This window comes from Molossus molossus, unplaced genomic scaffold, assembly GCF_014108415.1.
Source record: "Molossus molossus isolate mMolMol1 unplaced genomic scaffold, mMolMol1.p scaffold_m16_p_4, whole genome shotgun sequence".
NCBI classification, from domain to species: domain Eukaryota; kingdom Metazoa; phylum Chordata; class Mammalia; order Chiroptera; family Molossidae; genus Molossus; species Molossus molossus.
In genome coordinates this window covers 78239277-78261692 of record NW_023425377.1, presented here as the reverse complement: position 1 = coordinate 78261692, position 22416 = coordinate 78239277, and the positions used below count along the sequence as shown (strand labels likewise).

Below are 22416 nucleotides of genomic sequence, written 5' to 3'. Positions count from 1 at the left end.
AGAAGCTTGTGTGGTTGGGGCGGGGTTACCGAGAGGCACTCCAACAGCTCTTCACCCCATAGAAGCTCTGCCCTTGCCCCAGCAGGGTAGCTCAGTTGGTTGGAGTGTTGTCCAGTGCACAAAAAGGTTGCAGGTTTGATTCCTAGTCAGGGCACGTACCTAGGTTGTGGGTTTCACCCCCAGTTGGGGCACATAAGGGAGGCAACATCTGTCACATCAATGTGTTTCTCTCTTCCTCCCTTTTTCTCTAAAATAAAAAAACGTATCCTCAGGAGAGGATTAAAAAAAAAGCTCTGCCTACCTACCTCCCTCCTGCCATGTTTGATAAGTGTGTGCCCAGTCACAGGGCCCTAAAGCATGTGCCTCCTGCTTTGTGACCCTCAGTTACAGCGTCCCCGACAGGACAGAGCACATGGAAGTGTCTGGGAAATAGAAAGACATTGTGGTGGCAGCATGTGATAAAATCTGCCCCTCTCCTCCCCTGCAGAATACCTCCACAATTCACCAGGCCTCTTGCTCCCCAATGTTGACCCTTTTTCTGCCAGGACAACTGATTATGGTGCACGTCCTACTGGCCCCTGTCTACAGGGTGGCCAGAGGGATGCGGGTCACAAGGCAAGCAGAACAGTCACAGTCCTGCTCTCAGGGCTGGACACCTCTTCCTTGGAACAAAATCTAGGCAAGGATCTGCACCCTCAACCAAGACCCACCCCCTAAATGCCAAAATCTAGCCCCCCACCCCCACCAAGGCTCCACCTATTAATAAAGCACTGCCCCTTTCCCAATACCCCACTCATCACCCGAGGCCCCAGCCATCTGGGCCTGCCCTGCTCTCCAACCCCTCTCCAGCTTACTCCATCAGCCACCCTGGTCTCCTGTCCCCAGGCTGCTCCCTCCAACTGGTTTTCTGTGTCTGGTGTCCTCCACACACCTCCCCACCACCCTGGGGCCTGGCTGACTCCCCACTTAGTCTTTAGTACCCTTAAATGCCACCTCTTCAGGGAATTCTCTGACATCCTGATCAAGGTAACACCCCACCTAGATGCTTTCAGAACCCCGGACAGCTCCTACAAAGCAAGGTTCTTGGTTTAAAATAAAACCTATGTCTGTGTGATCGTTTTAATAGCATTGACCTCCTTCCACCAGGCTCTGGGTTGGGGTGGGTCTGGCAGTGTCCCCTTGTGTTCCCAGCACCGAGGACAGCATGGACCTGGAGCGGTCATCCCACGATTGCTAAATAAAGGATGAATGAACACTGGCATCCAGGGTGGGAATGCAGGCGGGCAGTGCAGGGTGACCACAGATGCCCTGGGAGAGGTGGCAAGTACAGTGAGAAGTGATGCTACCCTGATCGCCACTGCCCACCCTGCCAGCTTTTGGGAGGGGCCCAAAGCATCCAGGAGCCACTCACCTGGAGCTGGTAAGGCTTTCCGGCTCGAATCAGCTGGGAGACGAGAAAGTTTGTGTGGAAAAAGTGCACGTTCTCATCCAGGAAGCCATGCAGGATGAGCAGGCGGTTGGGCCTAGAAGACAGGGTAGGGTGAGAGTCTGAGGTGGGACCCTCCTCTCCTGCCCCAAGTTAGTCCGAGTCCCTCTCCAGCTCAGGGGCAGCGAGGACAGAAGCAACAGAGGATGGCGGAACTGAAAGTGGTGGGAGGCATAACTGGTGGGTCAGGGAGACCTCCTCACTTCCTTCCAGGCAAGGAGGGGGAAGGGTGCTCTCAGCTATGTGCACAACGCCCTGAGCTGCAGGAAAGTTTTTAGGGCAGTGCCATCCTGAGGCACTCTGGAATGATGGAATGTTCTAGACCTGCTTGTCCGAAAAGTCACCACCACAACCACCACACGTGGCTACTGAGCACTTGGAATATGGCAAGAGTGGCCAAAGAACTGTATTAAAACATTTTTTGATTTAATAAAGTAATTTATTGAGGTGAAATTCACATAGCCTCAAGTTAACATGTTTTAAAGTGAACATTTCAGGGGCATTTTCTGCATTCACGAGGTTGTACAACCACCACCTCTATCTAGTTCCAGAACATTCCAGCACCCAAAAGTAAAAAAAAACCCATGCCCATCAGCAATCACTTCCATCCCCTAGCAACCAACAATCTGCAACTGTCTCAATGGATTTATTATTTCAGTGGATGTGAGAGAACATGAACGTAAATGTAAGTGATGGGACAGGACTAGAGCAAGGAGGTCTGAGTTTGGCTGCGTGTTGGTGTCCCCAAGGTTCCCAGGCCACACTCCAAAGAGATCAGCCTCAGTGGGAGAGGACCCAGGTGGGGTCAAATGGTAATGGGACCCCAGCATACATTCAGTCAGAGCCATAGCAGAAAGCAGCAACACATTTCTTTCAACCACAGAATCAGACGCCAATGGCAAAAGCATGACAAGGGAAATCTGAGCTGGTCCAGTGCATCCGATGTTACAACCACGTGGCCCTGGATCCTGCCCAGAGTCTCAAACCCACAAGACAAAGGCTGTTCAGGTTGAAGATCAACTGATGGGTCTACGGAGGGCCATGCGCCTGGGTAGTGAGGGCAGTCCACATGTGCAATGGTACAAATCTAGAAGCTTCCTTACAGCTTTCCGAGGGAGGGCCAGGGCCTCCCTCCCAGAGCACCAAGAGGCCCACTTCCTGGGAAGAGTAGAGAGGAGACAGGGCTGCAGGCGGGGATGTGAGGCCCAAGCAGAGAGAGGGAGGAGCAGAAGCCACAGGGGCACAGTGCCAGAGGCAGCAGAGCCTCGGTTTCTCAGAACTTCCAGGGCACGTAGGGGCCTTACTCATTGGGCAGCTTCTCCACATGCAGGGCCACGGAGCCCGCCTCATAGCCAAGCTGGTTGTTCTCTGGGATGTCCATATAGCGTTCCGTGTACCCTGTGTCGTAGGCCATCCAAACTGTGACCGGGGCACCTGCGATGGCCACCTGAGGACCACAGTGGATGGATGAGGCAGAGGGGCAGAGAGGCAGAGAGAGAGGGAAGAGAAGAGAGACACATGTGCACGGGTCAGGTTCTGGGAGCCCTTGCTCTACTGGCTGTCCCGAGGCCTCCCCCGGAGGACATGAGGAGCGGGCATGCACAAAGGAAGGAGGGGCTGACAGGGAGGGGCCCTCAGACCGCATGTCCCCCGTGGACCGTGTGCTGTAGAGGGAGGGTGAATTGAACGGGCATGTTTAGGCTGGGATCGGCTCCTCCCTGGTCCCACTGCCTTTCTGCCTCCTCCTCCTCATCGCCGCCCCGCGGTGCCCAGACAGTGTCGCCGGCCTGGGGGCCCCTCCCCCGACGCTCTTCACACTATGCCCCACCTCTGCCCATCCGAGGCCGGGGTCCCAGGCTCAGCCTCCCACAGAGAGCTGCTGGCGGGGTTTTGTGCAGCCGGATGCCATCCTGGGGTCAGCAGTGGCGGGCAATGAGGAGGGGGGCTCGGCCCCATGGGGCTGCTGCGGGGAGAAACAGCCACGTGGCAAAGCCCCTGCCGAGATGCCTCCCCCAAGGGCTCCAAGGGGCACGAATGGGTACTGGCAGACAAGAGGGAAGGGGCAGGGGCAGGACCCACCTTGAACACTTGAGGCTTGTGGATCAGCCCCATGAGCGAGAGAAAGCCTCCGTAAGACCAGCCGTGGATGGCCACCCGGCTCAGGTCGATGAAGCCGTACTTCTGGGCCACGAACTGCAGACCCTCCACCTGGTCCTCAATCTCCACCTGGCCCTGGGGGATGAGACCAGGAACCTTTCAGTGGCCTCCTCCTGGGTGTGTGCCCTGCTGTCCCACCTCTGTCCCTTGTGGGGAGCCATCTCCCTCTTGGGTTAGAGCAGCTTTCTGGAAGATACCCCTTTCTCCAGGCTCCATTCACACTGCTGCTCTCTGGGGCAGTGGTCAGATAGGCCTGGCACCAACCTTGCCTGCTACCTCCTGGCTAAATGACTCTGAGAGTCACATCCCCTCTCTGGGCCTCAGTTTTCCTACCCTGAAAATGAGGGTGTTACCCTGAATAGGGCCCATTTTACAGTGAACATGAGGATAGCATGAGATGGTGAGTGTCCTGCACTCAGAGGCCTGGCACAAACTAGGGATCAATGAATAGTTAGTGTCATCACCATCATCATCTCCACCACCATCACCACCACCATCATCACTACTATCACCACCATCACCATCACATCCATCACTATCACCACTATCATCACTACTATCACCATCACCATCTTCACCACCACCATCATAACCATCACCACCACCATCACCATCACTACCACCACTACCATCATCACCACTATCACCACCATCACCACCATCATCACCATCACCACCACCTTCATCATCACTAGCATCATCATCATCACCACCACCATCACAACCATCACCATTAGCACCACTTCTCCAGCCACTAGTCCCTGTCCAGCCTAGCCCTTGATGCCTCCTGCCAACTAGGCCTGTACTGACATGTCTGGCTGTCTGGTTTCAGGCACCAGGTGAGATGGGTGTGTACCTGTGTCCCCATGGGGCGAAGCTCAGAGCTGAGCAGCAAAGCAGATGTTTCCCTTGGTTCCAAAAGGCCACTCCATTTATGACTGGCATCCTGGCCTGGACAGTCTTTGAAGGAGGTGCCCCAGAGCCACCCCAAACCCTGAGCCAACAAAACCCAGATCTCCCTTCACTACACAGGAAGGGCCCAGAGAGACTGGGAAGAGAAGTTACCATTTGGTTTTTCAGGGCCCCTTCAAACCGAAGCCCTCGCTGACATGAGCCCCTGCCATCAATCACAACCACGGCATAGCCCAGGGATGCCAGCGTGTTGAGCCGCAAATACTTGATTCCTTTGAAGGAGTTATTGACCAGCTGCACCTGTGGCAGAAGGCAAAGCAAGGATGTGGGGCTTTGGGTAAGTGGTAAGAAATCCAACGTGAGATGCAAGACAGAAAGGGCTAGATGGCCAGATGCCAGTGGGATGGGGCGGGGGTCTTACAGCCTAATCCAGGACCCTGTTCTTTATTGTGAAGGCGACGAATGGCCTGGAAGGGTTTTGGATGTGGGGAGTGGGAGATGAGAGGGGCCCATGCTGCACCAGGCCTTGTTCTGACAATATGCTAGAGAGGAAAGCCCTAGTCGAGCTCTTTTCAACTAGACCCTCCCTGGAATCTTCTCTTATTTCTTCAGCCATGATTCTGCCTCTTTTCTACCCTTCAGTTATCTCTAAAAAGCAGACACAAAAACTGGTGTGGGGAGCAGCTGGTGGCAGCAGCAGTTGCTTTCTCTGAGGAACTTAACTTAAATCAGCTCCTCGCTTCAGCATTATTACTATTCAAGGACTTATCATTCCCTGTGTGTATGTGGGGTCGGGGGCAGGGTGCACCCTGGGCACTGGAGGGTGTAGACAGCATCCCTGGCCTCCACCCATCAAGGCCAGAAGTGCTTCCCCACCAGTTGTGACAACTACAAATATCCCAATATCACCGGTGTGCCCTGAAGGACAGAACACCCCGAAGTGAAGTGCACCTGCCCGCTTGGCCATGCCCCCTTCTCAGAGAACTGGGCCCAGGGCCCAGGGCCACCTCTGTCCCCATGCTGGTGACCAGAGATAAGAGATCATCACTACTGGGAGGTGGCCCAAATGAACACATGGGGGTGGGGAGGCTTTCCAAAGGGACAAGGGAGCATCAGCAGGAGGAGAAGGAGTGGGTGGTCATCAGGAAGGTTGAGGTGTACGGAAAGCCAGAGGCAGAAGCTCGAGGGACCCCAGAGCCCTGTTTGGTCAGTAGGGCACCCGAGTCCTGACATGTAGAGAGTTGTGGGGAACAGGGCCAGCACCCACCTGGGGGCCTCCGTACACGAAGAGGACAGTGGGGTGCTTCTTCCCTGGCTGCACAGCATGCGGCTTGTAGATCATGCCGTAGAGCCGCACATCAGACTGTGTGTGGAAGTCGAATATTTCCGGGGGCACATAATCGGGGGGGCAGCCTGCAGAGACAGAGAAGCTGTGGCTACTCAGATAGAAGCCCATAGCCAGCCAATACCCACACTCCACTGCCTGGCCCCCACCAGCCGAGGATGGGCTGGAGGCACCCCATCCTATGTTTTCTGGAGGTTTTGTAAATCAGAGGGCCAGAGAGACTCTGCACTGTGGGCGTGTGCGCCAGGCTGCAGCCTCGCCCAGAACTGGCATCAGCAGCGCGGTGCCAGACAATTCCCCCACAGAGTTGACAATGCTTCTAGGATTTGACTAACAGCCAATTTCATGGTCTGTTTCTCTCTGATTTTTATAATTATTTGCATTTTTACAAAACAACACTGGTGTTCAGATCATGATGGTGAAGAAAGGTCTCTAGGATAATTTTATGCAGCTAAACAGGATGTAGATTTAGAAGTTCAATAAGAAAGTGGTAATGTAGGTCAGGGGTTTTCTGGGAAGGGGTGGAGAGTATTTTGGGGTTTAAGATGGAGGAGACATTCTGTGTCTCTGCAGTAACCACTAAGCTTTGCTGTCGCAGCCCTGAGGCAGCCACAGACAATGCAAGTGTTGGGGCGTGGCGGGATTTGGCCACAGTTGGCCAACTGCTCATAGAAGTTGTCTGCAAACATGGCAAGATCAGCAGTTTCGGAAAACAATGCCCTATTCCACCTGCCTGCAGACCCAGGGCTGGGCATCAGGACACCCAGGTTCCCGGCCTCATCTGTAAAACCAGGGCTGGAGTCCCTGCTCCATGTCCGTGGTGCCATAAGAAGTCATGGACTGAGCTATTAGGTGAAGAGGCCTTTTATCTATTAGGATTCCAGGGGCTGATGCTTTCTATCCTATGAAATACTCTACAAATGCTAGGGCTTCTTATTTCCTAGAACATCTGGAAATCTAGCAAGTGGCAGGGCTGGGGTCAGGAAAGTGTGTCCTTCTTAGGGAGGATTTGTGTACTGAGGGTTTGATTTTCATCCTAAGAACGGACATTTTGTAGATAAAGGAACATTTTAGAAAGACAAGCTGACTCGCCCATGGTTCTGCAGCCAGAATTTGAACTTGGAGTCACCCCAGCAGAGTCAAGCTGCCCTCCTGGCTCCTGAGCAAACTGACAAGTGGCCTCCTATTTCCTGAGTCCACTAGTGATTGACCCCTGGGGCTTCTTCCACAAAGACTTAACGCATCTGCTCTGCACCTAGAGACAGCTGCTCCTGAGAACAAGGATACTCTCTACAGGGACCCATGTCAGGCAGAGTCAGCTCCTGAACTGAGTCTGCTCTGTGAGGTGCAGTCCTTAACTACAGCACAGAAATGAGAGACTGTCCCAGGGGACGGGGCCTACAGGACAGTGGGGGTCAGTGGTCATGTTCAATGACAAGCTCTCAGGGCTGCTGGGAGGGGCCAGATGTGGCAGAGGCACAGCAGGCAGGGCTCTGGGCTGCTTGTTGCCTCATACCCTCCAAGACAACCTTCTCTCACCAGTGTTATTGGATGGGGCTCCATCCCATTACCCCATTTTATAGTTGGGTAAGCTGAGGCTCCTAAGGGGAAAGACTCTGTCAAGTCCCAGAGGATCTGGGATCTGGGGCTACTCACTGGCTGCCTCCATCATGCTGGCCCAGAACTGAGGCTGCTTGTGTAGAGGGTCATCATCGGGGCCACTCAGCTTGTAGACGTGCACGCAGGGTGGTGTGCCCACATTGCTATAGTGGCTGATGAACATGTCGAAATTCTGTGGGTGGGACAGGGGCATTGAGCACCTCCTTCCCTCCTTCCCTCCCTCCCTCCCTCCGTTCTGTGACCTTTGCCCCATCACCACCAACTTTCACTGATGTTTACCATCTTTACCCTGTAGAAGTGCTCATTCAAACCTCAAAACTCTAACCATGGGGAGTGGCTGCTATTACCATCACCCTCATTTTCCAAATAAACTAAGGCCAAGAGGAGTCTGTCCCTGGCCAGCGGCGCGAGGTGGTCAGATCCAGATCCTTCCGATTCAAGAGCCTGCTCACCTCTCTGGTTCTACAGTCAGCAAACTGCTGAAGTATTTGCCCTAGATGGGGAGTGGCCCTGTGCTCAGCTGCTGCCTGATATTCTAGAATGTTCCAAGAGGCTAAGGGTGGGTGCAGGGATGGTGCCATCAAGCGCATCAGGGCTCAGGGGAGTGCCCACCTGGCTCATGGAGCAGCTGTGGGAGAAGCCTGGAGTGGTGAGGCGCACGATCTCGCTGGCCGACTCGTAGCTGACCACATACAGGTGGTGCTCCAAGGGTGTATCCTTTGTGCCTTGGAAGTATACCAGCTTCGTCTCCTCATTGACCCAGATCTGTGGGGACACAGGGACTCCTTGTGAGGCTGCCCCACGCTTCCCATGCCTGCCTTCCCATGACCCGCCCCTCCCTACTCCCACAGTGAGGGTCCAGTGTTCTGTGGACAAGGGACCTGCTATTTCCCAGGCTGGCTGGAGAAGCGTCTGGGAGATGCACTTCTCAGACCCCGTGGGACAGGCCAGATCCCGATCTACTGGGTTAACTGCACGTCCTGGGGCAGGCTGGAATCAGAACCCTGGACAGTTACTTGGGTATGATCAGAGCCTCCCAGAGCTGAGGGCCCAATTCCTCTCACAGAGGCTGAGGCTGGGGCCATCCTGGGCCCTCGGGCCTGCCAGCCCCAGGCCCTGGTACCATGTGGGGTCAGCCCACCTCTGTGACTCACATGCATGGGGTTAAGAGTTGGCATTCCCTGCTCCACCTATTTCCTGGGGAAACCCCCATCAGATCCCGTGTGGTTCTTAGGTGATGTCCTCAGGAGGAGAGGAACAAACCATGCTCTGGGGATGGGAACATGCACTGCCTTTCTGGGGCCAACCTGGCAACATGAAGGCAAAATACTTAAAAATATGTGTCCTCTGACCTGGCAATTACACCCCTGGAAATTGTCCCTGAGGACTTAACCCAGGAGGGGATTTCAAGATAGAAGGAAAAAGATGTTCAAAATGCTCTTAAGACTAAAGGCAACAACTTGAATGTCCAAAAAGGTGGGACTGGTTCCATAATTATGGCACAATTCTGTGTCCACAAAAACTCTATTTTCTAAAAAACCTCTAGAAATCCCCCAAAACAACGTGCACAAATAGGACAGGTTGGCAGTGATCTCGCTGTGGTCACCTCCAAGGAGGGGAAGAGGCTGCAGGGTCTAGGATGAGGATCAAAGGGGATTCTGACTTGAGTCTAATCTAGAACGACTGCTATTACGATGTATTCGTTATTACCATACTTTTTAAATAAAGGTTTTCTGAAAATAGAGGATGTTGTTGGAAAACTCAAAGCACACAGAGTTAAGACAATGTGAGAAGGGGCAGAAACGGGGACGTGAGCGCTCGCCAGGCTCAGGGCCCACCAAGGCAACAAGCGTGGAAACAGGTTGGGGCACATGGTCTCAGGTAAAAACGTTAGAGTCACTCTTCCCCTTTTGTAATTTTTAAAATGTTGCTGCTGCTTTTGTGTTTTAACTTCTGGGTTAAAAGGTAAGGCATGCCAATGGTAAAATGTTCAGTAACAGAGAAAGGTGATGACATAGGCCTGAGTGTGTGCCAGACGCTACGTATGCCAAAGGCTTCAAACTACTTTAAAGCAGGGTCCTCATCCAGGGTGATTCTGCCCCCAGGGGACACTTGGTCATGTCTGGGGACATCTGTGGTTGTCACAACTGGGAGTACTCCTGGTGGGAGCCAGGGATGCTACTCAACACCCTGCAGTGCCAAGGACGCCCTCACAAAGAATCATCTGGCCCCGATGTCAGCAGTAACAAGGGGGAGAGACCAGCTGTCAAGATAAAAGAATTAGAGCTACTAGATGGTCCCATTTCACAGATGAGGAAACTGAGTCTTAGTACCCAGCTACTCCTTGAAGGGCAGGGCTAGGCTATGAGCTGGGGGTTGTGGTGGTGGTGGTGGGGGACACACCTCCAGCAAGACTGGCTGCCACCACAGCATAGCCACTAAGAGTAGGTGACTGCCCTTTAACCTTGGAGTGCCCAACCCTCTGGCCCTCTCACCTCACACATCAAGTTGTGAATGTGAAACCTGACAGAATTGGAACTTACTCCGTGGGTTTATAACTCACTACTTTCCCAACGATTTGCAGTGATGTCTTTATGAGCTGGTGACAGGGTATTCTGTTAGGTGTGGTTACACTGTAATCAACACGGTTCTCTACGGAGCCCAGAGCTCCCATGTCACTCCTGGCTGGCTGACTCAGCGTCCACTGACTGCTGTTTCTCACCATATGAAGAGCACTGTGAGGCACACACACGTGCTGACATGTCTGTCTTTGGTCTAGGAGGCATTTATGCTGGTGTAAGGGAGGGAGCCAGGAAGTCTGATTAAAGGGACCCTTCGTAAAATCTGGATGTGTAGACCTGGACCCCAGTGAAGATGCTGTAGCCAGAGGCAAAGTCTTGCCATGTTTTTAAGATGATGCATTTGGGGGAATGGAAGGCATGCCTCTGGTCTTCCTTTGACCACATCCTTTGTTCCTGAACCTCCCAAGGGGCAGGCGTGGGGGTGGGCCCTGGTGGGAACAATCCCATGGTGGGCACCCCAAGTGTCACACAAACTGTTCTTCCAGGGACAAGTGATTTCATGGAATGTAAGGAGGAAAACAGAATGCTCCAGGTGGCCTGAGAATGGGCCAGGCCCCACCCACTGGGACCCAACAACAGGTGCTCAGAAAAGACCCTGCATCCTGGACTCAGAGAGTCTCTAGCTGGTCAGAACCACAGTCTCTGTAGCCCTGGGCATGCTAGAGCTGTGGAGGGGGCAGAGCAGGAGGGAGGAGTGCCCAGGTGGAGGCAGGGGAGCCACACGCACACGAGATCTGGAGAGGGACCAGAACGTGTCTGTGCACGTGTGTGTACAAGTGTGCATGGAGACTCTGGTACCTTGGATCCGTGCCTGGCCAAAACCTCCCATTCACCACTGGTCAGTGCAGTCTCCTCCTTGACAGGGCACTTAAATTCATCTGGAAATAAGGAAAGGAAAAGAGGTGAAGGGGCCCCAGAAGGAAGCTGTGATAGGGACACAAAGCACTGAGACCCAACTGCACACAGCAGGCTTACCCTTGAGCCCACTGTCCAGACCGTCCCCCACCAACTTGCCAAATGCCAGCCTATGGCCTCTGTGTCCCAGGCCAGCCCTGTCCCTCCTCAATTCTCCTGCAGCCCATGAGGCTCCCCGCTGAGGCCTAGGCTACGGCTCAGCTGGCTGGTTCTGCCTCACTCCAACCCCTTCTGGGCCGTGTCCCTCTCTCGCTCTTGAGTCTTCTGAATTGAGCCACCTGAATTCAAGCCCATGCTTCTCTTGGCCCAGAAGGTCCTGCCAACCACACCTGCTGGGCCCTCTCCAGCAGGACTGTCCTCTGTAAAAGCACTGTGACACAGACACTTCATTCCAGCGCCAGCGCTGTCCCTGTTGCTCATGGATTCCTCTAGGCTCCTGGCCTCACTCCCACTTCACGCTGCCTTTAAGGACGCCTTCCTTCTGACCGAAGTGAATGAGATCCTGCCTTCTCATCTGCTCAGTTGCCATCAAGCAGGTGGGAGACATGTGACTAGAAGTGTGAGATGGGGATGCAGCTGGGGCCCCCCCACAGGACAATGGGAAACCGGGTGTGCCCAACTCAAAAGCAGGAGGCCTCTTGAGAGGCAACTGCTGCAAACTCCACTCAACCAGCAGGTGAAATTCAAGTTCAGCAGCCCACTTCAGGATGCAGAAATTTGAACTTTTCAAGTGACATTTCCCAAGGCTAGGTGGGGTCAGTTGAGTCAACAGACAAACCAAAAGCAGAAACACTAATGAGCCAAAGAGAACTCTCCTTGGAGACAGCTCCGCTGGCACGAGGTGGCTGCGTCAACCCCAAGTAACAAGGCCGGAGACAGCAGTCACTCCTCAGTTCGTCTTACTCAACCCCTTGTAGCTTGGGGCTTTGCATGCTCCTCATGCCTGGGTGCCCCTCGGCTCTGGCACCCTGAACACATCCTCACTGGGGTCTCTACTTGAGGCTCGTTTATGGGCTCTCCCTCTAACCTGCAGGGCAATCCTGGGGTGACTTGGCCCCAGGGGACACTGGGTGACTTCTGTAAACATCTATGGTTGTCATGACTGGGGAGTTGGTGGGGGTCAGGGATGCTGCTCAACCTCCACAGTGCCCAGGACGACCCCCACTGAGAATGACCCGGCCCCAGCGTCAGCAGTGCCCAGGGGGAGACCCTGCTCCGAGCTTGGAGAGCCCTGGCTTAACTCTCAGGCGGCACTGCTTCCCTACCCAGGCCCTTTGGTGCTCTGTCCTGCCCTGAAGTCGAGATGCCACCCAAGTTTGAGGATGGCCACACTCCCATCGCGAATACGTTCTGCCCTCCAGAACTCCGAGAACACAAACCAGCCCACGCAGCGTTCCCACTACCGAGCACTTCACCTTGCACACCTCCAAAACCCACCTCCAGATTCTCCCCTCCGAAAACTGTCCCTTTCAGAGTCTTGCCATCTCAGACCGGACCTGAGACGGAACAAACGATGTCTGTGCCTTCCTCTCTCTCAGGCTCCTCATCGAAAACCCACCGGTAAACTGTGTCGGCTGGTGGTCAAAGTGCACCCGGCCCCACTGCCCAACCCCGTCCCTGTCCCTTCTCCTTGCCCCTCAGGCTACATTCCACACTGCAATCTCAGGAATCATTTTAAATTGGCGTAAGATCAATGGTAAAAGCCCAAGTTCTCCCCAAGACTTACAGGGCCCTGCACGACCAGCCCTGTCCCCTCTGTCCTCACCTCCTCCCTCTCCCCCTTGTTCACTCTGCTCTAGCCACATGGCCTCCTTGCTGTTCCCCTAACCTGCTGGGCATGGTCCTGTCCCCGCACCTTTGCACAGGCAGCTCTTGAGGCCTGGAGTGCTCTGTGTGGCAACCTCCACCACTCCTACCACATCCTCCAGGTCCTGCTCCATGGCACACTTCCCAGAGAAGTGCCCCTGAGCACCCATTCTAGAAAGAAAGCCCCTTACTCTCTAACCTTATCCTGCTTCATTTCCCTCCTCATGCTTTTGTGCCATCAGGGCACAAAAAGCCACATAGAACATATAAATGAATGGGCGTGACCACGTGCCAATAAAACTTTACAGAAACAGGCAGCAAGCTGGAATTCACCTGCAGCTATAGTTCGCCAACCCCTGGTATACAAAGGCCTGGAATCTGGTTCAATCAATCACTGTTGACTGAATGAACAAACAGCTAGCTACGGTAACCCCTGCCAGGCCGTGAGTGAGTGGCAAGGCTGGCTTCTTTCCCGGGGGCACCTCAGTCAAAGGGTGGGATCAGTGAACAAACGGTGCACCGAGCCTCAGATGGCTGCCCTGACAAGCAACGTCGTTAGTCAGACTCTGCTCACCTTCCCCAGGGCTGAAGGACTCGCTCCAGTCGTAGCCACTGGGCTGTAACACGGTGGTGACCTTGTACAAGTGGCAGAAGCCGGTCTTGCTTTCGTTGGCACGAATGAAGCAGAGCTCGTCCTCTCCCTCTGATTGGGGGAAGGGATAGAAGATGTCATGAACCTGTCCGGGCAGAAGAGAGAACACATGTCAGGAGGTGGTGGACACACCCTGCCAAGGAAGGCGAGGCTCTGACAGCTGGCCAGGTTTGGTGGAGGCCCAGCCCAGCCCCCCGTGGACTCTCCCTCCCTGGCCAGGGGAGGCCTGCCTAAGCTCACTTCTCATGCAGGGGACCCGGGGTGCACTCCCAGCACCTCCCCACCCTTACGTTGATCCACACGTTGGTGACCTCCTCGTACACCACGTATGGCTGGACATTCTTGGGCACAGCTCTGGCGAAGGCCACCCGCTGCTCCTCATTCTCAGTGGTGGGGATGAACAGGGCCGGGGGCAGGAGGACCAGCTGAAGCCGCTGCTGGGGCCGGTCCAGGAGCATGGCCCAGGCACTGAGAGGCAAAAGAGAAGCCAGGGCCTCAGGGGCCAGCAGAGGGAAGCTGGTGACTAAGGCCACCCGCCGGTCAACCTCACCAATACCTGACCACGTACCCCACAATACACAGAGTTTTCCTGGCTGGCATGCATGCTCTGGGGAAGACAGGAGGGCAGACAGAACTCCATACTGACTTCTGGAAACGTCTCAAATCATTAAATGCTAGAGCAGTGTTTTGAGAGTGCCATAATTTCTGCCAAATCCTCACCCACAGACACCATCCTTGATTTCATACTTTGCTGCAACCTGACAATTTTTAACATAAACAGGGAGCAACTAAAACCAAATCAAAGAGCAACATAGCAGGGATGGGAGGTTCCAGTGAGAGCCTGCTCTGAGGCTAGCTGTCTCTGTTATGAAGGGGGTCCAGCAAGTGTCTGGAGTGGGAGAAACTACTCTTTCTGTAAAGGGGCCCTCAAGCCAGCATTTCAACTCTGTGGGCCACAAGTGTCCTTCACCACTATTCAACCCTGCCCTTGTAATGCAAAAGCAGCCACAGACAAGTTGTAGATGAAAGAGTGTGGCCCTGTGCCAATAAAACTTTATTTACACACACTGAAATGTAGATTTCATATCACTTTAGTGTAGGATCAAATATTATTATTCTTTATATTTCCCCCCTCTAATCATTTAAAAACATAAAAACCTGCCCTGGCCGGTTTGGCTCAGCGGTTAGAGCGTCAACCTGCGGTCCTGAGAGACCCGGGTTTGGTTCCCGATAAGGGCACGTACCTCGGTTGCAGTTTGTCCCTGGCCCTGATCGGTCGTGCGGGTGGCAGCCACTCGATGTGTTCCTTTCACATCGATGTTTCTCTCTCTTTCTGTTCCTCTCTCTCCCTCCCACCCTCCCACTCTACCTGAACAAAAAATGGGAAAATGTCCTCGGGTGAGGATAAAAAAAAACAAAAAAAAAAAAACATAAAAACCTTTCTTGGCCCTGGTCGGTTTGGCTCAGCAGTTGGAGCGCTGGCCCACAGACCAGTGAATCACAGATTCGATTCTGGTCAAGGGCATGTACCTTGGTTGTGGTCGTGTGGGAGGCAGCCAGTCGATGAGTCTCTTTCAGATCAATGTTTCTCTCTCTCTCTCTCTCCCTCCTCCTACTCTATCTGAAGATAAAAATGGAAAAATATCCTCAGGTGAGAATTAAAAAACAAATAAACACAAAAACCTTTCTGGGCTCCTGGACTGAACAAAAAAAGATAGGTGGTAAGGATTTAGCCCTCAGGACATGCTTTTAGGACCCTGGTTAGGTGTTTGTCTCTGATGTGAGCAGAAGGGCTAGAAAACCAGTGAAACAAAATCATTCTATTTGGTGATTCCATTATGCTTACAATACAATCGAGGGTGCGGGGGTGGGGGGTGGCATCCCCAGGGTCCTGAATATAAATGACTTTGATCCTGTCAGAAAGACTCACTATTTGCCATCTCGGGTCCACCCAGCCCTGGCGATGTATTCCACCTTTGGGAAGAGCATGCTGAAGGGCTGCACCAACTCCTTCTCTTGAGTCAAGACGATCTAAAGGGAAAACAGATTTGGGTCACACTCTGGCCTGATCACACGCTACCCAGAACTAGACAGCTAATGTTAGGGGCACACTGAGTCCCCCAAAATCCATACGTTGAAAGTCCTCACCCCTGGTACCTCAGAATGGGGCCTTATTTGGAAATAAAGTGGCTGCAAATGTAATTAGTTAAGATGAGGTCAGCCCAGCTGGTGTGGCTCATGGTTGAGCATCACTCCATGCACCAAGAGGTCGCTGGTTCAATTCCAGGTCAGGGCACATGCCTGGGTTTTGGGCTTAATCTCCAGTAGGGGGTACGTAGGAGGCAGCCGATCAACGTTTCTCTCATCAATGTTTCTGTCGCTCTCTCCCTCTCACTTCCTCTTTCTCTCTAAATATCAATAAAGACATATTAAAAAAAAGATGAGGTCATACAGGAGTAGGGTGGCCCCAATCTAACAGGACTAGTGTTCTTATAAAAGGGAGAAATGTGGACACAGGCATCACGTAGGTAGAGTGTGTTGTGACAAGACACAGGGAGAACACAGCCGTCTACAATCCAGGGAGAGAGGCCTGGAACGGGTCCTTTCTCATGGCCTCAGGAGAAACCAGCCTTGCCGACACCTTGATTTCAGACTTTTAGCCTCTGTAACTTTGAGACAATAAACTTCTGTTGTTTAAGCCACCCAGTCTGTGGGACTTCATTATGATAGCCTGTTGGCTGGAAACTGAGAGTTCTGGTGTGGACGGTCACTGTAGAGCCAGGTGGCCTTGGGCAAGACAGCCTCTGGATGCCACAGCTTCCTGGAGCCAAAATGGGGCTGGCATGGCATCTCCCCAGGATGGAGGAGGGAAAAGGCAGGCAGAGCCTCAGCATGTCTCACACCCCAGCGGGCCACCACCCCCAATGTCCCCTAGCTGTCTGTTCAGTTGGTAGAACCCAAACCACTGCAGAACCCTATTCGTCTGACAAAGCCAGGGCCTGTTTAAAACAAAGCCACTTAGAGTCGATCTATGTCAAATCTGCAAGAAGACTCCGGTCAAGCGTGGAGAAGGGGTCTGGTTAGGGCCCAACTGTGCCCAAAACAAGAAGTGACTCTTAAATTACAAAAATAAGTGTACTTTATCGTACACTTTTTTCTGAAACATTACACAAGAATGCATTTTTGGCAAAAATATGCAAGGGCTTTGTCAGCTGTCTGAACTCTAACCTCTGACGTGTGGAGCCTGTTGTCCCTGCCTCCATCGCCCTCCTCAGCCACAGCCGCTCTTGCCCTCCTGACTATGGAGCAACAGCTCCCTAAGTGATGAGGACCTATCATTTCAGAGTGAGGTGCAGAGTGACAGGTGGCAGCAAGGCCTGGAAGCAGAGCTCCAGACAGTGTCTTTTTGCATTTAGTTGGCCAAGAAGAGCTCCTGGCCCAGAAAAGGGGCAAGCAGCCTGCTGATGTTGCCCAACTATCTACCGAGCTCACAACACACACCCTGGCCCCTCTTCTCCTCCAGAAGCTCTCTGGGACTCTCTGCCCCTCTCACCTTGCCTTGACTGTCAGTCTGAAACTCGGCCAGCTTCAAGGCAATCTTGGGATTCTTGCTACCTGCAGAAATGAAAGTGAGGTGAGCCTGGCAGGTGTCACCCAGGTAGAGTGAGAGCAGGTGCTGGGGTGGAGGGTACAGGGTGATGCCTACAGAAAGGTGACACAGTTGGCATGGGGGAGAGGCAGGGGAAGGGTGTCCAAAGGTCTCTCCATGGGCACGTCTCCCTCTCTGGCCCAGGCACAAAGTCCCTGAGCAGGACTTTTTGACTTTGGGGCCAGGACCTCATTCCAGACAGAGAGTGACATCTAACCTCTATGCTGATGGGAGGTCATGGGGACACATACACGAGGAAGACACTTGCCTTTGGAGAGCCTAAAATCTGGCTGTGAAGTTGGGACATATCCGTAATAAAATCACCAACCACGCAGAAGGGTGGCACATCCGGGCCCCAGCCCACTGGGAGGGAGGTGGCTTACAGATGGGGACGACTAAGATGTGCTTCCAGAGGTGGGATTCGGTTATTTCTACGACAAATCTCAACCCTGCCGTCAGGACTCTAGCACCCCGGGCAGGGAATGTCTCAGCCTTGGTGTTCTTTCTCACTTGTCAAATGAGGAGCGGGGAGTGGCTTTTCCCATTCGCATCGGGGACTGGAAATATCCTCTAGGAAGGCTCTGTCCCGCACGGCAAACAGATGCTCACCGAAGGTTAGCGGGAACCACTCTCATTTGCTTCCCTGAAGGTGGCAACAGGAGGCCTGCAGGCTGGACCTGGCCTGTCGTGTATTTTGTTTGGCTGAGTATTTTTAAATAATTCGAACAACATTTAAGAACTGGGAGATTTCTCAGTTGAGTCTGGATTTCCAGTTTCTCTTGAGAAGCAGGTGAACTCGAGTCTGTGGGTTGGGGCCCACACTCCCTCACCGTCTCCCCCTTGCTCTTTCTGTCTCCTGGGCTCCGCTGCAGTGCTGGCCCTGCCGTTGTTCCCGAGCTACTCTGAGTCCTATAGGCCTGTCCTAGCCGGTGCCTCACCTGCTCTGTGAGGACTCAGACCACTGCCCAGCCACTCAGACCTGTCCTGGGCACTCACCTGTCCGTGGGTATCGGTATGAATCTGTCTTCCTTTCTTCTAGTGCAGGAGAGGGCACATGAATGACTTCCACCTCAGACTCATCGACTTCCTCATACAGGATTCGCAGTGTCTTGTGGCCTTCTGAACCTGGGAGGGGGCAGGGGACACACTGAGGGTCTGGGAGTCCCGCCTCATCCTGTACACATGAGGGACTCTGCTCTGCCACAGCCGGACCCAGACAACAGCATGAGCCTTTGGGCTGGAACCCCGGGTCTGTCCTTTACTAGACCTTCAGCCAGTCTCGAGATGGCCGTGTGGGGGGATTATGAGCTGAATTGTGTATGTCCCTGGCAAATCCCTATGTTGAAGCCCTCAACCCATGACCTATGAATGTGACTTTATTTGGAGATGAGGTCTTTAAAGAGGCAATTAAAATAAAATGAAGTCATCAGGGAGGGCTCTAATCCAACATGACTGGTGTCCTTACAAGAAGAGATTAGGACACAGACACACAGAGGGAAGACCACGTGAGGAAGCAGGGAGAAGACAGCATCAACCAAAGAGAAAGGGCCAAGGTGCTGACACCTTGACCCTGACTTGCAGCCTCCAGCACTGTGAGACAATAAACGTCTGTTGTCTAAGCCCTCAGTTTGTGGGAGTTGGTTCAGCAGCCCAAGCTAATTAACACATGTCTCAAGAAGAATTACAATAAAGATCGTTATGGGAATAAGTAAATCACTGGGTGGTTACAGCTCTGAAAGGAGTGGGTGACGGGCAATGCTGACGTTACTGGGGCAGAGCCCGTGGCCGTTCCTTCTTCAACAAGCCCTTTCCTTTCTTAGCTACTGAGAAGGTTCTCCTACTGCTTTCTGCACCCTCACCTAAGACTCACTGTGGACTGACCAAAGATGTCTCCAGAAATCCCAGCCTGCTCCACACCTGCTCCATGGGTGGAGCACTGGACGCCTACGAGGCTGAGTGGCTGGCCTGAGGCCATGTAGTTTGGGAGTGGCAGCGCTGTGGTTCAGACTCAGCTGTGACAACCACATATGTGTCCAGACATTGTGCAATGTCCCCTAAAGGCAGATTCACCCCGGTCGAGCATGACAGAAGATCACCCACCAGGATCCGTGTGTAACGATGTTCATTGGAGTATGTATTGTTTGTCATCAAAATAAAACCAAAAGCCACAACTAGAAACAACCAAAGTGTCCATGTGGAACTAGTTCAATAAACTGGCACATTCAGCTCCAAGGTCGACTGTAGTCATTAAAGAGTTCTTTGTGTGCTAACTGTAATGGACTGAATGTTGTGACCCCACCCAAATTCAAATGTTAAATCCTACTCCCCCTCCCCCATATAAAGGCCTTACATGATGGGCCTCTGGGAGTTGATTAAGTCATGAGGGTGGAGCCCTCATGAGTGGGATTAGTGTCCTTATAAAAGAGACCCCACCACAGGACACAGCCAGAAGGTGCCATCTATGAACCAGGAAAAGGTTCTCACCAGACACCAAATCTCTGGCACCTTTACCTTAAACTTCCAGCTTCAAAAACCATGAGATGTAAGTGCTGTTTATGAGCCCCCAAAATTGTGGTATTGTTATAGCAGTCCAAATGGACTAAGACACTGATATCAATAGAAAGATTGCTGAGGTTTCTTTAAGTGAAAAGTGCAAAGCAGAAAAGCACATAGACTCTATTAATAAAAGAAGTGCACACAGAAGCATTTTTTAAAAATGGAAAAGAACCTACTGTCCCAGGAGGCTGTGGGACACCACCAGTAGCCCGTGAAGCGGTCAAATTCTTCCTGGATGACGAAGGTGGCCACGCCCGCAGATTTGGGGTCCTCAAGAACATTGGATAAGCCTGGAGGAGGAGAAAACAGGACGAGAGATGAGGCATCTAATTTAAAGTAGGTTTCTCCTCGGTGCTGCTAACATTGGCGTTGGCACATAATCTGTGGGGGGCTGTCCTGGGCACTGTGGGGTGTTCAGTAGTACCCCTGAATCCCCTACCCACTCGATCCTAGGATCATCTTCACCTAGCTATGACAACTAAAAGTGTCCCCGGATGTGGGCAGTGGCTAAACCACTCGGGTTTACAGTGAGGGCTGGACAAGGAGAAAGGTCTGAGGCCACGCTGGGTGCAGAGTTCCGCAGACACCCACAGAAGGGGACGGTCACTCCCAATGAGGGGGGGCATGAGGGAAATCTCAAGGAGCAGGTGAGATCTGAGCCCAACCCCGTAGAGTCAGAAAGGAGAGCGGAGGTGGGCGGGGCTGAGTGAGCAGAGGTGCAGAGTCAGTGTCTGGCAGGGAAGGCCACAGAGGGCCACACAGGAGGGCGGCTGGTGAGAGCAGGGTTCAGGAAGGCGCCTGGGGTCAAGGTGAGTGAGTGGGGGCAGTGTATTTTCTAGAAACTGGACGGGTAGCTTTGATGGTTGTGCCCGGAAAGTCCTGGCCCGGGCTGGCCCAACAGACCACCCCCCAGCGCAAGTTCCTGTCCAGCCTGGCCAGGGCTTGGTGTCCTCAGCCCGCCTTACCCCTGTGACAGAAGGTCAGCCGTTGCTCCTCGCCCGTCTCAATGTTGGCCACCCACAGATCACTATTGTTGATGAAGGAGAAGAACGTAGGGTCGGCAGGGCAGATCTTAGGGTCCATCCGAGGCCCAGAACACTGGGTTTTGATTTCCAGTGGCTTCATGGGGGACATCTGTAGACAGAGAGACTTGGCTCAGAGGGGCAGGATGCCACCCACTCACCCAACCCACCCCCGGCCAGGGACTGGAGCTTACCATGAAGCCATTCTTGCCCCCGTCCCGACAGTGGAAGAGGCTGTTACTGGCTTGGAAGAGGAAGAGGCCACTCTCGCTGTGGAAGTCATAGGAGGTGATTCCAAAGACCCCCAGGCGCTTCCTCTCCCGAAGGAGCTCCTCCTCCCGAGAGTAGACCCCATGGTGGGGAGTGGCCTGAAGACAGGAGACAGACGTCAGTGTCAGCAGCCAGAGGCCCTGGCAACCTGGGCACTCCTGGGAGGGACCGGACTATCTGACTTGGGTCCACACCAGAGAGAATGTTCTGATGAGCAGAGCTGTACTGAGCAGAACAAGCAGCAGAGCCCTGACCAGGGCTGGCTGACAGGTTTCCGGGGCTTAGGTGGAACTCTTCCCCTCTCGGCCCATCTCTGGGCTGCCCTGTGCTCCCTCTCCAACGGAACTTCTCCAAGGCAGACAGGACTGTCCTCTGCCCCACAGCATGGAGAGACACTGCTGGACCACTCTTCCCTGTGGCCAATCCAACAGACACCTCCTGCCCCCGTCACTACCCCTTCCTGCCAAGAGCATTCGATCTGAAACCACCCAACCCCAAACATTCATACTTTCTGCACAGGTGGTGGGTAGGGCAGATTCAGGACTACCTGACCACCCAAATAGCTAACCCTGGTGGGTCTGGGCAGCCAAACTGTTGTGGACACCACCACGCAACTGTCCCAGGGAGAATGCTGAAGATGTTATGAAGTTGTAGAGGAACGTTAGTGACAAGAAATGCATTTTTAAGAAGCAAAACTGAGCCCTGGCCCATGTGGCTCAGTTAATTGAGCATTATCTCTTAAACCAAAAGGTTGCCAGTTCGATTCTTGGTCAGGGCACATGTCTGGGTTTCGGGCTCGATCCCCAGTAGGGGCATGCAGGAGGCAGTCGACTGATGTTCAGCTTTCACACAGAAGTTTCTCTTTCTCTCTCCCTTCCTTTCTCTAAAAAAATCAATTAAAAAAAAAAAAAAAAAAAGAATCCAAAGTAAAATTACCCCCATGGCGGGACAAAAGCTATGTGAATACAAGCTCCTTGGCTTGGGGACTAAATGGGGCAGGCAAAGGGAGAGCGGTTGTGTTGGCATGGAAAAATTCAGTGTGTCATTCCCCCCCACAATCTGCTATTGTCATACTCCTTTTAAAGTCAGAAAAAACTAAACATAAACCAATGAAAAAGGCTCTCTTGTCCCTCACTTGCCATCCTTCTCCCTGGAATTAAGCCAACTCTGGATGACATTAAGTATTAGCCAACTCTCCATAAAAAGGCCCAGACTCAAGTCAGCTCAACATTTTAGTGAGGCATTTAAAAGGAAAAGATGCTTTGAAAAGCATTGTTATTGGAAGCCTAGATTCTGGGGCTGGACCACAAACTGGGGGAGAGGGAAGAGCTCCGGAGATCAGAATCTATTTTACGCAGGGTGTGCGTGAACTGTGTGGCTGGCCTGGGCCCCTCGGGAGTTGAGGGCCCATGGAAATGGTGTACAGCCTGATGACCTGACCACC

At 53.1% G+C, this 22416-nt stretch overlaps 1 protein-coding gene across 3 annotated transcripts in view; it reads right to left on the bottom strand.

Annotated features, from left to right (window-relative positions):
• Positions 1–22416, bottom strand: part of DPP9 (dipeptidyl peptidase 9) — a 38022-nt gene that overhangs the window by 1544 nt on the left and 14062 nt on the right. Inside the window, exons 5-20 of one of the 3 annotated variants that reach the window (XM_036240307.1) lie at positions 20897–21070; positions 20646–20814; positions 19857–19970; positions 18121–18249; positions 17029–17090; positions 15406–15506; positions 13766–13943; positions 13398–13560; positions 10901–10980; positions 8133–8285; positions 7557–7692; positions 5823–5968; positions 4709–4855; positions 3566–3718; positions 2791–2933; positions 1412–1523 (exon numbers count right to left, since the gene is read on the bottom strand). In XM_036240307.1, the coding sequence (XP_036096200.1) occupies positions 1412–1523; positions 2791–2933; positions 3566–3718; positions 4709–4855; positions 5823–5968; positions 7557–7692; positions 8133–8285; positions 10901–10980; positions 13398–13560; positions 13766–13943; positions 15406–15506; positions 17029–17090; positions 18121–18249; positions 19857–19970; positions 20646–20814; positions 20897–21070 (2160 nt within the window). Of the gene's footprint in view, positions 1–1411; positions 1524–2790; positions 2934–3314; positions 3450–3565; positions 3719–4708; positions 4856–5822; positions 5969–7556; positions 7693–8132; positions 8286–10900; positions 10981–13397; positions 13561–13765; positions 13944–15405; positions 15507–17028; positions 17091–18120; positions 18250–19856; positions 19971–20645; positions 20815–20896; positions 21071–22416 lie in introns of those variants that run through there. The other 2 variants (XM_036240308.1, XM_036240309.1) reach the window with 2 other exon arrangements.